Genomic DNA, 17812 nt, shown 5'->3' with positions numbered 1-17812 from the left:
CTCGGAATGGCAGTTGGTTGGCCACTGTGTGAGACAGGAGGCTGGACTAGGTGGGCCCCGGTCTGCTTCAGCAGAGCTCTTCTTACATCCCCCAACTGAAGAATCTGCACTTCTGAGGGGGGGCTTTGAAGGGGAAGAAACCCCTGAGGCAAGTTTGCTCGGCTGTGACCTGCCATTTTTTAGCAAAATATTCCGAAAAGAGATAGCCCCTTGACCCCAGGTTTCTTTGGCACAGGACGGTGCCAGCTGGCTTCAGCCTGGGGGCCAATGAACTACCTTGAGACCCCCCCCTCCCCCCGACAATCCGAGTTCTCCTGGGCTTCTCCGCTGCTTGGAATGCCACTGAGTGTGGCTGCCTTCTGGGCTAGGATGGGTCCCGGAGGCAGAGGGTGGGTGGGCAGATTCTTCCTGCAGGGGCAAGGTGGTGCTGAGAGCCTCCATCCTGGCCTCCGGACTCCCTCAGAGTTCCCACCTGAACCAGTCTGTCGCTTAAATTCTACACGTGGGTTTCCACATATTGGCAACCCAAGGACCCCTGCCTTGATTGACAGGCACTGGGGCTACCTTAGGTTCCGAACAGGGAGGAAGGAGGAGGCTGGGTGAGCAGTCTGTCTAATCCCACACCCTGCAGCAGTCAGTTCAGTGCCCGCAGAAAGCCCCAGAAGCAAGGTTGAAGCTGCCTCCTCTGGTCATTTCTGCCCAACATTAGCGGGATCCAGAGTGAAGGTGCTGCTTGGGAAATGCCAAAGCGGGCCCAAGGCCTGCAGGTGCTGAGAGAGAAAGACACCGGGCCTTGGGCAGTGAGGGGGAGCTCCAGCGCACGGAAGACACAGCAGCCGCCCGGGAGGAGAGGAGAGCTGCAGTGGTTGGTCACCTGCACAGATGGGATGCAGCATTACAAGGCTCCACTCCGATGGGGCTTAGAGCCCATATTCACTTATGGGCCAGGGTCCAACTGCCGCCTTGGCAAAAGTGTGTGTGTGTGGGGGGGGTGTGTGGAGGGGAATTAGGGGGCATCCAGCTGGCAGCAGAAGCCATACCTAGGGGAGGTCGGCCTCTCTCCTGCCTGTCGAGGCGCTGCCCACTGAGCAGTCCTCTTTGAATTCCTCCAGCTTTTTAGAGAGTCGGTGCCAGAAGGTGCCAGCCTTGGAGTCCTTCTGAGGGAGACCCTGGACGCCCCTGGGGAGGGGGGGGAGTTCTCCATGGCCTCAGAAGGTACAGGGCTGTTCCTTGGCCTGAAGGGAGGCGTTTCAGGCGGAGACAGCTATGAGTGGGCAGGCTGCCCCCCCAATCAAGAGGCAGGAAGCCAGACCACTTCCAAAAATATGCTTTAATCACTTGGTACCGGGCAGATACAGACTGCAAAGTCCACCACAATTGCTAAGGTGACCAACAGGGAAAGGGCAGGCACAGCCAGGGGGGTCACCCCGAGGGGCGTCCCGGGCAGCTGCCACCCCAAGGAAAGAAGAGGACCGCCACAGAACCATGGCAGCTAGGGAGGGTGCCAGTCACTGCTGAGCTCAGCTCAGCTCTCCTTTGGACTGGGGCACGTTGGAGGGACGGAATCCCCACACGGCCTGCAAGAGCCCAGCCTAGAGCCAGGCCCAAGGCAGGGCCAGGACTGGCCGTGTGAACCCCGGGGCTGGCAGGACCCATTCCCAAAAGGCCCCCCAAGGAGAAGACCCTTTCCAGCTCAGCTGCCGGAAAACTGCCTTCTCAGGATGCCCCGTGGGACCCCAAGGGCCTTTAAAGTGCTTCAGGGACAGCGCCGGGGTGTGTGAAGGGGCAGCGCTGCTTGGGCTGCAGATGCCAGGGCTCCTGGGGGGCAGAGGGCCCTTGGCAGAAGTTCACACTCCCTCACAAAGGAAATAAAGGCCCACCACTACCACCGGACGGAGCGAGGGCCACAGGTGGAAGGCCCCCCATGCAACTGGCTCCCGGGGGGCAAGCGGCCAGAGGCCAGCCTGCGGGGTGATTGCATTGATCCAGTGCTCACGCTCAGAGGAGCCACAAGCAGCCCTCTGGCACACAGACACACAGACACACAAAAGTCAACACACAAGGCAGCCTCTCGGCAACATCTCTGCCCACACGGGTGAGTTGCGAGGCGCCCACAGAGCAGCAGGAAGACAGGCTGCCTTGCCCTTGCCCGCCAGGTGCCCGGAGGGAGCAAGTGGGCAAGGCCGGGCAGCGGAGGCAGGAGCACCAGGCCCCTCCCCCCCGGTCACTGCCGGCCTTCGTAGTTGAGCACGTAGTAGTCGTGGACGTACATCAGGACGGCCACCGGCTGCCCGATGATCAGGGAGATCCACACCGCCGCATTGCCGTAGTTGCCCTGCAGAAAGCGGCCCACGAACCAGGCCAGGGGGATCTGGGGAGGGAAGAAAAAGGGGTGTCTCAGGCTGGAGGGGGGCAGGCTGGGGGGCTTGAACTCTGCGGGTGAACCTGGGTCTTCCACATCACCCACTGCCAGATCTTTTCAACGGGAGATGCTGCTGGGGATCGAACCTGCGCCCTTCTGCAAAGCCAAGCAGAGGCTCTGCCACAGAGGCATGGCTGGCTAGAGCAGGACCATAGGGCCAAGCAGGACGGACACACCACACGCTTTGGGCCCTCACCTGAGCCATCATGCCCATGAAAGCCCAGAGCCGGAACATCTTCAAGGGCACGCTCACCAGGTACTGCAGGATGAAGAGAGAAGAGGAGGCGGATGGAGACGGCGGGCAGCAGGTTCGGTCCAGGCAACAGCCGTGTGAGACCCCCCCCCCCCGGCCGCAGCAGTCCCTTTCCCGCCATCTTAAGAGAACTGCAGATCCTCCCCCAGGCCCATCCCAAAAGGGTCCCCAAACAGCCGGCTCAGGGCACGGCCAGGACCCTCTGCTGCCCCTCCTCCCCCTTTGCTCAAGCCTCCTCACTGAGACCCAGGGAAAGGGGGGGGAGACCCACATCTTCCTCTCAGAGGAGAACAGAACTTGTGTGTGCTCAGTTACTGCTGATCCTAAAGCATTTCTCAATTTTCTCCAAACAAAAAAAGGACATTAGATTAAACCTGAGCATCAGAAAACTACTAAGCCACCCATTCTAAAAATAATTGCCCTGTTGTAGCTTTTAGACTCGCCCCTCATTCCTGGGCGCTAAGCACCTTAGGGTGCCCCCAGAAGGGGGCAGCAGCCCAGAGGATCCCGTTCCTGCTCCTGGATGCCGGGCCTGACCCCAATCTGACTGGGAGGCAGTCTCTGCAGAGCATGCCAGCAGGCACAGCGACAGGGGCCAACCGGAAGGCCTGCAGGATCCTTTCCTGCTTTGACTGACCTCGTGAAAGAAGGCAGAAGCCAAGAAGACCGCCGTCTGAGCCGTCCACTTCCCGACCCCCCTCTTGATCATGGGCTTGTAGAAGTGCCTGCCAGCAAAGGAGAGACTCCTGTGACTCAGGGGCCTCTGGGAAGGGCAAGGCGGCAGCTGCGTTCTGGGGCCAAACTGAATCATTAAGCCGAAAGTGCACCCCACTGAACCCCCCCCCCACCCACCCTGCAAGTCCCTTCAGCCTAGCAAGGTCAGCTCTCCCTCCTCCAAGTAGAGACGGGGACCCTCTGCATGCACAGGGGAGGTTCTACCACCCACTCTGGCTGCCTTCATTCCACCCCCCCAGCCCCCCCCCCCCCCCCCGGGGAGCCTGGCTAAAGGAGCCTGGCTCAACCCGGCAGCAGGTGGAAGGGGGAGGCAGGGGGCGGTCCGGGGTTTGCACCAGCCCTCCAGCCTTGTGTGCACACAAGGCTCACCCCCCTGCTCTTGCCCAGCAGATCTGGGCACAGGCAGCCAGCCCATGCCTTCAACATGGGGGTGTTTTCTAAACAGAGTTGGCAAAGAGGACTTTTTCTGCCTCTCCCAACATACTAGAACTCCTGGGCGTCCAATGACAGGCAGTAGGGACACAATGGGGAAGAGGCAATACAGCTTTACATCCAGGGACTTAAACGTGGCCCTCACTGCCAAAGGACCTGGTGATGGCCACAGGAATAACCCAGTTGAAAAGGGGACGAGAGATCCATGGAGGATGAGTGGCTGCCAGCCACGGTGGCTGAAGGGAGCCTCCACGGTCAGAGGGACTGAACCTCTGAATCCCAGAGCAGGGAAGCTGCCCCGGCCTCTCTGCCCTGGGGCTGGCCCTCCAGAGGACCTCTGTGTGAGGCGGGAGGCTGGACTAGAAGGGCCCTTCCTGCTTTCAGATCCTCCGCTTGGGAAAGACGTACCTCAGGCACCATTTGTGGACGGGGATGTTCCAGTTCTGCCAAAAATAGGTCACGGATTCAGAGTTCCTGCCGAAGAGCAGCAAATGAACGGAAGTCTTGGCTGTTTGCACCGACAACCCCTCCCCACTGGCTCTTTGTTGGGGGAGGCATGCTCCCTCCACCGCAGGCAGCTCATTGGTTCAAGGCAGCCTCCCACAAGAGAAATGCACCCAGGGCTAGGCGCTTTGGTGTCCGAAGCGGGGGGGGCAGGGAATATCCTCTCCAATGACCTCCAGGCTCACAAGTCTTACCCACAGCTAACCCTGAAAGGACTCCCTACTTCCACTTGGTTGCTAGGCCTTTCATTTCTGTCCTACCCTTCCTGCAAGGACCTCTGGGCAGCATCCCTGATCCCCCCCATTTACTCCCCACAACCACCCTGCGAAGTAGGCCATGCTGAGGAAGTGACTGGCCCAAGGTCACCCAGCAGCCTCTGTGGCAGGCCTCTGGGTCCATTTTGGAGTACTCACCACATGGCCCCATTCATGGACGGCCCCTGGAAGCGACTGGAAGCCACTTGGAGACTCCCTCAGGTAGTGAAAAGTGGGGTATAAAAACCATTTCTTCTGAACCTTTAGCTTTGGGGGTTGGATATTTAATTCCTTTTCTAAATTTAAAATAATGCTCTTTTCCCTATCACTTTGATGCTCTATGGAGACGGCACCTAGCCAGACTGGGCTCCCCTCTGGATCCAAAAAGCAGGCCGAAGCATCTCAGTTCAAGACTCACCACCAGTCGCGGTAGAACTCCCTGTCTCCGAACTGCATGACTTCCGCTATCACGTTCAGGCTGGAGTGGAAGAACCAGTAGAAGAAGATGAGCCAGATCAAGTGATTGGGGACCTGTGGGGAGCAACAAAGCAAAAGTGGCAGGAGACAGAGAATGAGCAATAGGGTTGTGAGTGTCCTGCCTTGTGCAGGGGGTTGGACTAGATGACCCAGGAGGACCCTTCCAACTCTAGGATTCTATGAAACGTCAGTGCGCTCTCTTGGCTCCCCAGTGTAAGAGTCCAGCCATGAAATGGCTCCTGACTTCAAGCCAAAAACTCAGCTCCCACTTGCTGCTGAGGCAGTCTAGCCCACCAAGTGGAGCAAGGACCCCAAGCAAGCCAGCCAGCTGCAAGCAAGTCCAGGCCTAGCAGCAGGGGCTCTGCCCTGCCCAGGCTGCTTCCTCAGGCCACTCCGCCCCGAAATGGCCTTACACCAAATCAGCCCCCTGGCTCTTCACGGTCAGCATTCCCACTTGGACCTCCTGCCTGCCCCTGCAGGCCAAGAGATGCTCCAGCACTGGGCCACAGTCCTTTCCCAGCCACATGCTTGGCTTGCCACTCTGCCCCCAGCATGCAATACTTACAGCCAGCTTCAGGAGGCGCTCTATGATCCTGGAGTAGTCCATGTCCTGTGAAAGGGAAGTGGGTCCTCTCAGCCAGGGCCGCTTAAGGGCAGGCTTCTGGACCTCATTTCACCCTCCCAGGCTAGCAGAGGACGGGCCATGAGGAAGGGCAGAAAAGATGCAGGCAGGACCCAGCGAAGAGAGATCTGGCCCTTTCCTGCTTCCTTTGCCCACCGGGGTCCTATTTACGCATCTCCCCAAGCCAGTGGTCAGGCTCATGAGGACCAGGCTATGGGCATTCTTCCTCCAGAGGCACTCCAGGGAATTCCCCGCGGAAGTGCGGCCGCTCCACATATGCTCAAGGCTGCCTGCCGTCACCACCACCCCCAATCCCAGAATGTGGCACGAGCCACGCCCAGGTGGGGGAGGGGGCTCCACAGGGGGCTTCCCGGGGGGCCGAGAAGAGAGGACCAAGACGCTGCTCACCCGGAAAGGCTTCATGGAGTTCTGAATGGTGGGGACCATCCACTGGAACGAACAAACAAGCACAGGTCAGCCCACCTGCCTGGCAGGGCACTGAGCCGAGCCCTCTCAGGAGCCTGGAATCAGGGAATCCCCTGCCCCCGGCCACACTGGAAGGCCACCCCACCCAGATCCCAGGTGACCTCAGAGGCCAAGAACCCAGAGCTCATCCGTGCCCGCACCCCCCCCCCTCCGTCCGGCATCTGCCAGTGCCAAGGGCACAACCGCACCGGCCGGGAGCTCCAGCCCCTCCTGGGTAAACTGTGCCAGCCACACTGGGGGAAGGGGAGAGGAAACCGCGCCAGGCTGGCTGGGCCCCCTTTGGGACGGCTTGTCCCCAGCAAGGGCGGCCTGGAAGGAAGGGGGCTGGGAGTCTGCTTCTGGCCTGGCCCCCTCCCAGGAGCCCAGCATCCTGCCCCAGCAGGCCTCTTCGCCCCCCCATCTCTGCCCCCCCATCTCTGCCCCACACTTACTTGCTGGATCAGCCCGATGAGCAGCTGAAGGAAGAACAGCTGGAACAGAAAGGGCGGTTGTGAGGAGGAGGAGGAGGAGGAGGGCAGGCGCAGCCCTGGGGGTGGGGGGCCCCAGCACACCCCAAGGCAGGCAAGAGCAGCCCCCCCCCATCCCCGTCCCCATCCCCCTCGGGGCCGGAGGGTCTCACCATCTCAAAGAGCCTCCGCAGCAGGAAGCGCTTCCGGATCCGAGGGGAACGAGGGAAGTTCAGCTCGTAGCACAGGGTGGGTGCGAACAGGAAGTAGTACAGGTCTGCAAGGGGGTGGGAGAAAGGCAGGGATGATGCCCCCACCCCTGAAGCAGCTCACGAGCTACCCGCTCACCCCCCCCCCGGGAGCCAAGAGGCAGCAAGCGCCCACCCCAAACAGTCAGCCATTGGCTTCCCTCCCCCCCCCCCCCGGCCACAGCCAGCTGCCGGAGAGACGCTACCTCGGTAGGTCAGGTTGGCCGGGTACGACACTCCGCTCGGAACCACGTCCCCGTTGGCCTTCTGCAGCCCAGAAGCTGGAACAGAAAGGCAGAAGGAGGGTCCATCTCTGGGGCCCACAGGAGAGGCCAGGAGGGCCTCCAGCAGAAAGATCCAGGCCCAGGAGCAGCTTCCCAGAGCAAGGCTCCCCCCAGCCCAGAGCCAGGCTCCTGGAAGGCGTGGCTCACCTGTGCTGGCGCTCGCCAGGCCCCCCTTGGCTCCCCTCTTCTCCCGACACCACTTGTTCACGTCCTTGAAGGAGAAGAGCTTGAGGAAGAGGATGGTGTGGACGGCCAGCGTAAAGACGGCCCCAACTGGCAGACAGAGAGGAGAGGGGAGTCAGGAGCCCACGCGGGAAGCCACGGACACGGAACTGCCTCCCACCAAGTCAGACCTCTGGGCGGCACAAACACATCAGTCTTGCCGACTCAGGCAGGCAGCTGCTCCCCAGGGTCTCGGGCAGAGAAGGGCCTTTTCTCCTCCCCTCTTGGCCAAGTGGAGATGCTGCCGGGGATTGAACCAGGGACCTTCTGCACACCAAGCAGAGGCTATTTCACAGACTCCGGCTACAGGCCTAGCAGCCTCTTGCTCTGCAGACGTCTTCTGGGCCTGTGGGAGAGGGTGGTGGCGGCAGGCCCCCCTCCCGGGATTTCGAGGGGACCCCCCCCCAGCTCCCCAAAGGGCTCTCACTTGGAGTGATGGACGTCACCGCCAGCACCACAAGGGCCGGGAAGCACAGGATTGTCAGGAGGTTGACGGTGTGCAGGATGGTCCCGCTGCGCTCACATAAGCAGCCCTGCGAGAAATGAGACCACGATCGGCAGAGCCCCTGTTGGGAGACCCCCTGCGGGGAGACCCCCATGCAGGAAGCGGCCTTCGACTGAAGAAGGAACCCCTCGGCCCACCAAGGCCAGGCCTCCCCACTCCATGCTGGCTCCCGGGGCAAAGGGACTGGGGCCACAACGGATACTCCGGAGCACTGCTCCTCCATGGCCACTCCCCCCTCCCCCCCAGACAAAGGAGGGCGCACAGGACAGCACTTACTGTGGCCAGCCTCTGCTCCGTGTGCAACGCTGCCAATGCAAACAAATTGGCCACTGGAGACAGAAACAAACAGCGGTGGTCACCCAACACAACATGGCAGGCAGAGCTCCAGGACACCCTGCTCAGCCCAAAGCCCCCAACTCACCAATGACAAGGCACAGGGAGGGCCAGCTGTAGGGGTCCTTCAGGAACAGGGAGATGACCTGGATGGGGTCCACCAAGATGCCGTACCTGCGGGGGGGGGGACTCTGCTTGAAGACGGCCAGTGAGGGGGAGCTCCCCACCTCCTGAGGCAGCCCATTCCCCGGCTGAACTAGACTCCTAGAATCCTAGAGTGGGAAGGGGCCATGCAGGCCATCTAGTCCCACCCCCTGCTCAGTGCAGGATCAGCCTCCAGCACCCAGGAGAAGGATCTGTCCAGCCGCTGCTTGAAGACTGACAGTGAGGGGGTGCTCCCCACCTCCTTAGGCAGCCCCTTCCACTGCTGAACTACTCTGACTGTGAACATTTATTTTGTTCTCCATGTAGTTTAAACTCATTACTGTGGATGCCCTCGTCTGCTGCCCACAGGAACCTCTCCCTGCCCTCCTCCAAGGGACAACCTCTCAAGTAAGAGGCAGCCGTCCTGCCCCCTCTTCTCCAGGCTGAACATTCCCAAGACCCTCGGCCTTTGCTCGGAGGGCTTGGTCCTTGGAGGCTTTGCCGCAAAAGCAGATGATGGGGTCACATGTGGGGGGACTGCAGTGTTCCTCCTGAGCCAGGTGGTGGCAGCACTCCCTTGACAAAAGCTCTCTGCAAGCCTTGAGCAGGCCAGGGTGTCTCTGTGCTCCCTGGGTGGGGGGTGGGGGTGGGGGTGGTTCCTCAAGCCTCACAGCTCCAACCAGCAGGCCAACGAGGAGAGGCCAAAACTGCCTCTTGCCACCCTCAGCCCTTGCAGGACCACACAGGGAAGCCACCCGGAAGAGGCCTCATGCCGCTGCCGGCAGCTGCTCTTCTCCAGGGCTCAGGCACAGAGAGGTCGTTCCCTTCACCTGGCCACCGCACCTGGGACCTTGCTGCAGGTCAAGCAGATGCTCTTCCACTGAGCCACGGCCCCTCCACAGCCTCTGGACCAGGTTCACAAGAGGGGGGGGGGCCGAGAGCACGCAGGGAGGGGGGCTGTGGGGCAAGGGTGCCGAGTCTTCTCCCAAGCACCAGGCAAGTCCGGCACTTACTTGATGAGATTCTCCAGGAAGAGGCGGGCGTTGCTCAAGACCTGGAAGCAGAAAGGAAAAGTGAGGAGCAGGCCTGGAACACTAGAGATGCTTCCGCCCTGCATTCCCTCACAAGAGCCCTGCTGGGTCAGACCAAGCCAGCCGCCCGTCTCGTACACCAGCTGAGGTCTTCCCAAAAACTGGATCAGACCAGGGAGGGTCCCTCCACCCCAGCCTCCTGCCTCCCACAGGGGCCAGCCAGTTCCTCTGCAGGACACAGCGGCTGAGGCCTTCTCCTGGCTGCTCAGTGCCTTTGGACGTGGAGGTTCCCCTGTGTTGCCATAGCTAGAAGCCAGTGACAGACTTAGACTCTATGAGGTGGTCTCAGCCCCGTTTAAAGGTGTTTCTCCCTGTGGTCCTCACAGGACCCGCTGGCAGAGTGTTCCTCCTCCCCTAGCTCAGAGTCAGAGTTTCGTGCAACGCGGAAGGAAGCAACTGGTTTTGGGTAGGTGGAAGGCCATGTGGCAGGGCAAGCCCAGCACAGGCGGAAGAACCCTGCCCTGATGGGTGGGACCCCGCAGCCCCACTCCCAGGAGCACTTGCTTCCAGCGAGTAGACAGGCGGCACTGGGAGCAGAATGGCCCGCCAGAGCCAAGGCAGCCTTGGAGAGCCACCGTCCTCAAGGCCTGGCTCAGCCCCAAGAGGAAGGGGGCAAAGAGGAGAGTGAATTCTCATGACTGGGGCCCAAGCACAACCGCCCCCTCAGCTCTCTCTCTCTCTCCCCCCCCCTGCACGCCTGGAAGCAGTGATGAGGTGGCTCAAGGTCAGCCCCACCTATGGCCAACCTGGAGGGAGGGCAGCTATCAGTGGCTCATGCCTCCAGGCCATCGGAGTTTGGTCCTCGATACCTCCCTCTCTCTGAGGCCCAGGTCCCGGGAGTAGCGTGGCAGGTTTTCTACCATCTACGCCTGGCTACTAGCGCCCTACTTGGCCCTGGATCACCTAGCCACAGTGAAGGGGCCCTACAGGCCATCTAGTCCAACCCCCTGCTCTACGCAGGATCAGCCCAGAGCATCCACGGGGCACTCGCTAGACTGGACTTCTGCCACCCGCTCTACGCACGCCTGCCCTTAACCTCCAGCCGGAAGGGGCAACTGGTCCAGAAAGCCGCAGCCACGATCCTCACAAAAACACCGTCATGGGGGTCCCACATCTGGCCTGCCCTCCAACAACTCCACTGACTCCCAGCCGAATTGCAGATCAGGCTTAAGGTTCCGGTAATAACGGAATCCTAGAGAATGGAAGGGCCACCCAGGGACCTCTAGTCCAACCCCCTGCACAACTACCTGGCAATGTTTTGTGTAAACCGCCCTGAGCCTTATATAGAAATAAATAACAAATTTCCACATCCCCCAGCTCAGCCAAGAAGACAGCAGGGGGAAATGGATTCAAGGCTGCCAACTGTGCGTCAGGAAACGCCTGGGATCTCAAGGGGGAGCCTGGGAAGGGCCGTCAGTGGGGCGCAATGCCGAGAGCCCCCTCTTCCAAGGCTGCCTCTGGCTCCAGGGAAGTGAGCTCTGGCATAAGGAGGTCAGCAGCCGTTCTGGGAACGCTCCAGGTCTGGAGGAGAAAACAGCCACCGGAAAGCGGCTGCAAAGGGCTGTCCGTGGTGCTGGTGGGAGAAGAGGCGCTTCCCTGTCCAGAGGCCGCCACAGGTGCCCCTGCGAGGCCATCAGGACCGCAACACCCGTCTGGCGGTGGGGGGGGGGGGTAGAGGAGGCAGAGTGCAGCTCCTCTCAGGCTCCCCAGAGCTGCCGAGGGGCCCAGCCTCCCCCCACTGCGCTGCAGCATTTCCTCGAAGGCTCCCCCAGGCCTCTTCCTCAGCACCCAGGAACTGGTAGCCTTGGCACACAAGGGCACCGATCCTGCACCCTGGGGCACAACTGAGCACCCACACCAGATTGCTCCTGAGGAGACGCCTTCCTGATGCCCTCTGTGAGGAGCGGCAGCCATGGGTGTGCCCACCACACCTCCAACTTGGCACCGTCATGGCGAAATGGGAGCAGCGGGTGCCAGAACGGTCTGCCCCCCAAGGGCCCTTCTCCGTCCCTCGGGAGAGGCAGCCCAATCGGAGACGCTCGGCCAGCAGAACACCCAGGGGGCTGCTGCCCACCCTGCCCCACTGGGAGAATGGGGGGGGGGGAGCCTTGTGGAAGCAGAGAAGGATGATGCCTCAGCCAGCTGGCCTCTTCCAGGGACACTCAAGGGGGCCCATTCCCACATCACAGGCTGTGGCTGGCCCTCAGGCCCCTGGGCAAACTGGCACGGCTCTGCCTCAAGGGCACGCTCAGGACTGCAGGCGGCCGGAGGGGGGGGCAACGTAGATACAGGTCCCAGGAGGGCAAACTACAAGTCCAGGGAAACAGCTCCTCTCTCTGCCTGGGAGCCAGCCTGGTGTGGGGGTTGAGAGCGGCAGCCTCTCTCTGGTGAGCCCCGTACTCCTCCTCCAGCACGGAGACCTGGGGCAGGCACAGTTCTCTCAGAGCTGTTCTCACACGCAGCCCTGTCAGAGCTCTCTCAGCCACCCCTCCCTCACTGGGTGTCTGTGGTAGGGAAAGGAAGGGAAGGTGACGGGAAGCCACTCTGAGGAAACTCCCCTTCCCCTTTCTGCTTCCGGGGGTGGAGTGCCTAGTCTTTCCGGAGGGCTGCCAGGGGCAGGCCAGCAGCTCTGTGCTCTCCCTCTGCGCACTGCCGCTCGGGCTGGAGGGTCCCCAGGTCAGCAGCTGGGCTCCCTGCGGAAACAGGCTGCATTTCCAGGGGAGGCGCCAGGAGACCTGAGGGGGGCACAAGGGAGCTACAGACCACCCTCCCCCAGGGCGACCTTCCGGGAAGGAGGGCGTCTGTTGCTCAACCTCCCAGTCATTTTCCCAATCAGGGCAAAGGCTCCGGAGGAGGAAGACGGCATCGCCGGCCACAGTGACTCAGCAGAGGATGAGCTCTCTCACTCCCACAGGAGCAGGAGGGAAGAACGTAGCTGCAGCTCTCTTGCAGCCACGCACCGGAGCACGTGTGGCTTCCTCCCTGTGAGGACGGCCTGCTCAGGTGCCGCCCCCTTGCAAGAGGAGGGAGGCTGGGTGATCCACTGGGACATTCTGTGTCTGGAGCTCAGCCGGAGCGCAGCAGATGCCTCCTGGGGATGGGCCAGGTGGCCCCTTAGCCATTCAAGGCCACTGCGTCCTCACGCCTTCGCAAGCCACAGCACATCTGAGCGTGCATGCCGGGAGGCTCACCAGCCTCTGGCAAGGGCCCTGCTAAAGGCAGGCATGGCCCCAGGAACTCATGTGCACAGTTTGGGGGCAGAAAACAGGACAGAGACCCTGGGCAGCCCCACCCCCCACTCCCTTATTTCCCTGGCCGGGAGGCCACTCTGAGCAAGCAAAGGAAGGGCCCGGCCAGGCACAAGGCCCCCAGTCTGCATCGAGGCAGCCCAAAGGAGGCGACATGGGGGGGGGGCCCTCCCATCCCATTCTGTGCCCGTGAACACCCAGGAGGCAGCCTCGTTTGGAGCCACACCTGCCTCGGTCCATCACGGTCAGCAGAGCCCACTCAGACGGACAGTCGCTCTCCAGGGCTCAGGCAAAGGCCTTTCCCTCCCCTGCTGCTCCCCACGGACAGCCTCCTGCGGGCCAAGCACTGAGCCCCGGCCCCTCCCCAGCCCCATCGAGGCCACGTTCTCCTGTCTGCAGCAGCAGTCCCACTGGCAGGCCACGGCAGAGGAGGAGGCCATTGACTCACTTGCCCCCCCCCCGGCTGAACTGCCCCTCCCCTGCTCCATTGCCAGCTTGGAAATTTCTTTCTGTTTAGCTATCCCTTCCAGAGGAAACGGACCACCTCTCTGAACGCTCTGCCCCCTCCCGGCTGCTGCAGCCCACGTTGCAGTACCTGCCCAAAGCCTTTCCTGCCAGTGAACCTTCAGTCTTTTCTCGAAACTCCTTAATGTGTTTTAGCCACCCACCCCAACAAGTTTCAGGAAAGCAGGAGACAAATGGTGCCAAGCGGTTTAGGAAGGAAAGGCTCCATCCGTCCCCCCGGGCGACTTACAAGGGAGTGTCCAGCCAGCACAAGGCCTGGGAGACCACCTGGAAGGGCCTCCAAGCCACGGGGCAGGCTGGCCGGGGGGGGGGGGGGGCTGGGGAGGAAGGGCCCAGCGTGGCACTCACCAGCATGACGACACACCAGTTCAAGACCCCCCGGTAGTTGCTGTAGCCGCTGGCGGAGCTGAGCAGGGAATCCTGAAGTCTGTGGCACCTGGAGGGTGGAGGCAGGGGGGTTAGGGAAATGGCCCACAGGGGGGGGGGAAAGGACCCCCCCCCAAAGCCTGCAGTGGGCAGAGCAGAAAGAGGGGGCATTCTAGGGAGCTCACAGGCAGCAGGTACCAGACAGAAAAAAAGGAGATTTTACTTTTGACAGCGAGGGATTTGCTGCCAGAGGAGGCAGGGATGTCCACGTGAAAGGGAAGGACGTAGATTCACAGAAGCCAAGCCCAGCAGTGGCCGCTAGCCATGGTGGCAGAAGAGAACCAACCTCTGAATCTCAGGGTCAACCTCAGGGGAAGGCCTTTGGCTTTGTGCCCTGCAGAGGAACTGGACTGCCAGCTTGGGGTGGTGATTAAGAGTGGCAGCTCCTAATCTGAAGGGCCAGATGTGATTCCCCACTCCTCCTCCACATACAGCCAGCTGGGTGACCTTGGGCTAGTCTCAGTCCTGTTAGAGCTGTTCTCACAGAGCAGTTCTGTCGGAGCTAGCTGCCCCCTCCTCCAGAAGGGCTCCCGCAAGGGAGGGAGGGAAAGGGGACTCGAGGAGACGCCCCCATTCCAGGCTCAGGCCAGGCTCCACGGGAATGGTGGGAAGGTGGGTGCCTCGGCCACGCAGCCATTGTCTGCAGACTCTCGGCGGGGGGGGGGGGGTGATTCAGGCAAAAGCGGCTAGAAATGGATCAGGGAGTGATGCTCCAAGAAGGGCATGTCAGCATCATGCAGCCCTGCTCTGGGGCACCGATTCACAACTGCCCAGACGCTCAGAGACTGGGGCCTCGGCCTCCCTTCCGGGCCGTTTCCGTGGCCGCCCCGCCCAGGGAAAAGAACTGCCCTGAAGCCGTCCAAGGAGCGCCCTGGTCCTGCTCGCAGGGACACGTAGCCCAAGCCTGCCCAGACTCGCCTGGCACTGCAGCCACCTCCCAGCACTGCGTATTGTGCCGCCATCCTCGTCGGGCAACACAGGCAGTGGCAGGACAGGCCCAGGGAGGGCAGAGCCAGCGGGCAGGAGGGCTCCTCGGCCCCTCCCGAGCTCCCCTTCCGGCTCCAGGCCCACGAGGGCCCCAGGCTCTGCCCTCCACCCCCACCCTGGCCAGGCTACCACAGGAGGCGCCAAAGAGCTCCCAGGCCAAAGAGGGAACAGCCCTTCTGTTTGTAGAGGAGGCGAGGCCGGTGGTGGCTGCTTGTCCCGGTGGCCCAACTGGCAAAGCGGGCGTTGCTTCACAACCGGCAGGAGGGGAGGCCGGAAGTGAGGAGGAGGTCAACAGATGGAGCGGCCCCGGCACTGTGACGCCTTCAAGGGCCACTCTATGCCCGGCACACTTCATGTCTGGACTACCACCCTGGCAGAAGCAGGCACCCGTTCTCCAGAGGGCAGAGAACCCGCCACCCCCTGCACGACCCAGCAGGAGCAGCGCTTTCTGTCAGAGCATCTCGGCACGGAAAACCGCTTGGGCACTGACCTCCCTGTGCACCCCAGGAGCCCAGAGTCCACCAGCAGCTGTCCTGTAACATCCCAGGCTGGAGGCAGCCTCTCCAAGCAGCCGTGCACACCAAGGCCCTCCACCGGTCACTCCTAAGCAAGCCGCCTGTCCGACAACAGGCCTGCAGGAGGTCTCTCAGGGGACGGGACAGCCCCACAGAGCCTTCCCCCCCCCCATGGGCAGAGAAGGCTGAGAAGAGGGCCCTCTGCTTGCAAGACCCGAGAGGACATCTGGGACACTTCCCGTTCAGCCCAGTCGTGGCTAGCTGGGCCGCAGGGTCTGCTTAGGAGAGTCCTTGGAGGGGACGCCACCCAGGGTGGCCAAGGCCACGGGGAAAACCACCCCCAGGCCTCTCCTGCCTGGAAACCTCTCGGGGTTGCCCTCAGTCAGCCTGCAAAGCTCCTTGGGGGGGGGGGCCTTCTGCTCAGGTGGAGTCCAGGAGGGCCGGAGAGTCCAACAAGAGTTGGGGGGGGGGGCTTTTAAGATGGGCACCCCTTCCTCAGGTGCAAGGACCACAGTGGATGGGACACAAGGTGATGCAACTTTGCCCCCTCCCCCCAGCAATCTTGTGGGTCTCTAGGGCATGACTGGCCCCAAATCCAGGGCTTCTACCCACACAGTGGCCCTCTGAAGCTCCCCTGGTCACCAGGGCACCAGCCAGGGCAGGGGTGGGAGCAGAGAGCAGATTCCTCCCAGGCACAACTGGGGTTTCTGGGGACGTCCCACCTGAGGCCTCCTCCGCATGAGGCACGGGAAGGCCACAGCCGGCGTGTGGCAGGAGCCCCTCGCTGGAGTAGTGCTGGGGCCACAGGCTGCGAGGAAAGGCCACCGCTGCGGTCCCTGGGCCCACCCAGAGGAGAAATGCTCACCCCCCCTCCCCCACTAGACACACAGTTGTGCTCCCAGCGGCCTCCCCCCCCCTTGCAACCCATTTCCAGCCACCAGCCGGACGGCCAGGGTGGGAGCTACCAGTGGCAGCCAGGGAAGGCCAAGACCAGCTGCGGGACACCAAGGCCCAGGCTAGCCCCGCCCTCTGCTCTGCTGGACAACCCTGCCTCCCGGCGCAACAAGGGAAGGGGCCCTTCAGCTTCCCTGGCCCCCTCCCCATACTTGCCCTTTGGGTCCCAAACTGCACCTCCAGCGGAACACGGGGGGGGGGGAGAGCTAAATGACCTTCTGGTCACTGCAAGCTGTTCCACACCCCCCTCCCGTCCCAGCCAGCAGAATAGATAGAAAGGCGTGGGCCGTGGAGGGTGGGGAAGCCCGAGGAGAGCGGCGGCTAGCCTGAGCGGGAGGGGGAGTCCCAAAGTCGGGGTCCCCAGGCCAGCACGCAGAGGAGCCCCGCGCCGCCCCCCGCCGCTCCGGAGCCCTCCTCCGGTGGGGGTCCCCAGGGTGAGGCCCTTCCTTCCACGCGGGTCCCGGGCCGCCCGCGTGCCCACCCTGCCCTGCCCAGCCGAGCCCAGCCCAGCCCGCAGCCAGGAGCCGTCGGCGCCGCCGAGGGCGGAGGCAGGAGTCCCGACGGGCCGCCCAGCAGGCTTGCGGAGGAGCGCAACCCGAGCCCGCCGGCCCCTCCTGGGCTCTCCCTCGGCCGAGCGGCCGCGCCCAGGCAAAAGTCCGTCGGGGCGCAGGCGGCGGAGCGCGGGTCGAAGTCCATCCCGGCGCCGCACCCGAGGGGGCAGCCAGGCGGGCCCGGGGACCGTCAGCGCGCGGGAAGGGCCAGGGGCGCGCCGGGGACAGCCTCCCTCCACCCCCCCCCCCGCTGGGCACCTGAAGTCGGCGGTGCCGCGGGCGTCGTCGGGCTCCTGGTCGGCACCATCCCCGCCGCCCCGCTGGCCCGCCGCCGGGGGCTCCTCCTGTTGCTGCTGCTGCTGCTGCTGCTGCCGCCGCCGCCGGTGGTTCCCGCCGCGCTCGCCCATCCCGTCGGGGCCCGCCGCTGCCTCCGCCGCCCCCGCCCCAGGCTCGGCGCTCGTGTCCGCCGCCGCCGTTACCAGCAGCGCTCCGGGTCCCGCCCCCTCGGAAGCCTGCATGGCGCTCCGCGGACACCGTAGCCGCCTCTGCCCGCGCGGAGCACCACGGGAAACCGAGTCCCAGCCGAAGAGCCGCTGCCCGCGAAGCCGGAGACGCCCAGGGGCGCCCTTTTGTGCAGCCGAGCGCGCCGCAGTGCCTGCCGGGAGATGCAGTCCTGCCGCTCGCCCTCGGGTTTAGCGCGGAGGGTGTCGGGCGCTGTAGTGCGGCGGGCCGCGCGCGCTCTGGGGAATTCGTGGTGGGGACGGCGACGAGGCTCTGCGGGGCCCGCAAGGTCAGCATGGCCTCCTTCCCGGCGAGGAGGGCCGTGGATCGGGGCCCGCGAGGCCCGAGAGCTTCATCCTGCAGGCTCGACGGTCCTGCGGGTTAAGGCTGCGCTCCTGGGAGGAAGGAGGGGCACTGACGGACACCCGTCGGGCACCTGTAAGACCAGCAGAGATGGAGTCGAGGCGGGAGCTTCCGGGCGCAGGCATCTTCCGCAGACCCCTCGGGTCCGTCTTTGCTCCCCCCTTCATGGGACTTGCCCGGGCATCGCCCAGAATTACAGCTTCTCTCCAGAGGTCAATTCCCTTGGGGAAAGTGGGCGCTTCGCAGGGCAGACTTTGTCCCTTTCCCGGCAACTGTGCCCAGGG

The 17812-nt window shown here is 63.0% G+C and overlaps 1 protein-coding gene across 2 annotated transcripts; it reads right to left on the bottom strand.

Moving 5' to 3' along the window:
- Positions 1-1315: 1315 nt before the first annotated feature.
- On the bottom strand, positions 1316-17279 carry DGAT1 (diacylglycerol O-acyltransferase 1). Of its 2 annotated transcripts, none has more exons than XM_077353518.1 (17): positions 16923-17279; positions 13580-13667; positions 9381-9421; positions 8312-8397; positions 8167-8219; positions 7813-7918; positions 7311-7436; positions 7086-7160; positions 6805-6908; positions 6617-6655; positions 6108-6149; positions 5643-5687; positions 5019-5131; positions 4251-4316; positions 3313-3400; positions 2619-2681; positions 1316-2371 (listed from the first exon to the last, which is right to left on the bottom strand). In XM_077353518.1, exons 1-17 carry the CDS (start codon positions 17180-17182, stop codon positions 2225-2227), a joined length of 1542 nt encoding a protein of 513 aa, XP_077209633.1. In that variant the 5' UTR covers positions 17183-17279; the 3' UTR covers positions 1316-2224. The 2 variants fall into 2 exon arrangements, with proteins under 2 accessions (XP_077209633.1, XP_077209634.1); XM_077353519.1 differs by lacking the exon at positions 16923-17279 and adding an exon at positions 15882-16810.
- Between the last annotated feature and the right edge of the window lie 533 nt (positions 17280-17812).

The sequence above is a fragment of the Paroedura picta genome, chromosome 9, assembly GCF_049243985.1.
Source record: "Paroedura picta isolate Pp20150507F chromosome 9, Ppicta_v3.0, whole genome shotgun sequence".
NCBI lineage: Eukaryota > Metazoa > Chordata > Lepidosauria > Squamata > Gekkonidae > Paroedura > Paroedura picta.
The sequence above is the reverse complement of the archived record's forward strand: the minus strand, read 5'-3'. Positions and strand labels throughout refer to the sequence as shown.

Coding starts and splice junctions, on each gene's coding strand:
- DGAT1 (XM_077353518.1), bottom strand. CDS start 17,182: ATGCAGGCTTCCGAGGGGGCGGGACCCGGAGCGCTGCTGGTAACGGCG. Junction 7,437..7,812: donor GGTGACGTCCATCACTCCAA/GTGAGAGCCCTT, acceptor TCTGTCTGCCAG/TTGGGGCCGTCTTTACGCTG. Junction 6,656..6,804: donor TGCGGAGGCTCTTTGAGATG/GTGAGACCCTCC, acceptor TTTCTGTTCCAG/CTGTTCTTCCTTCAGCTGCT.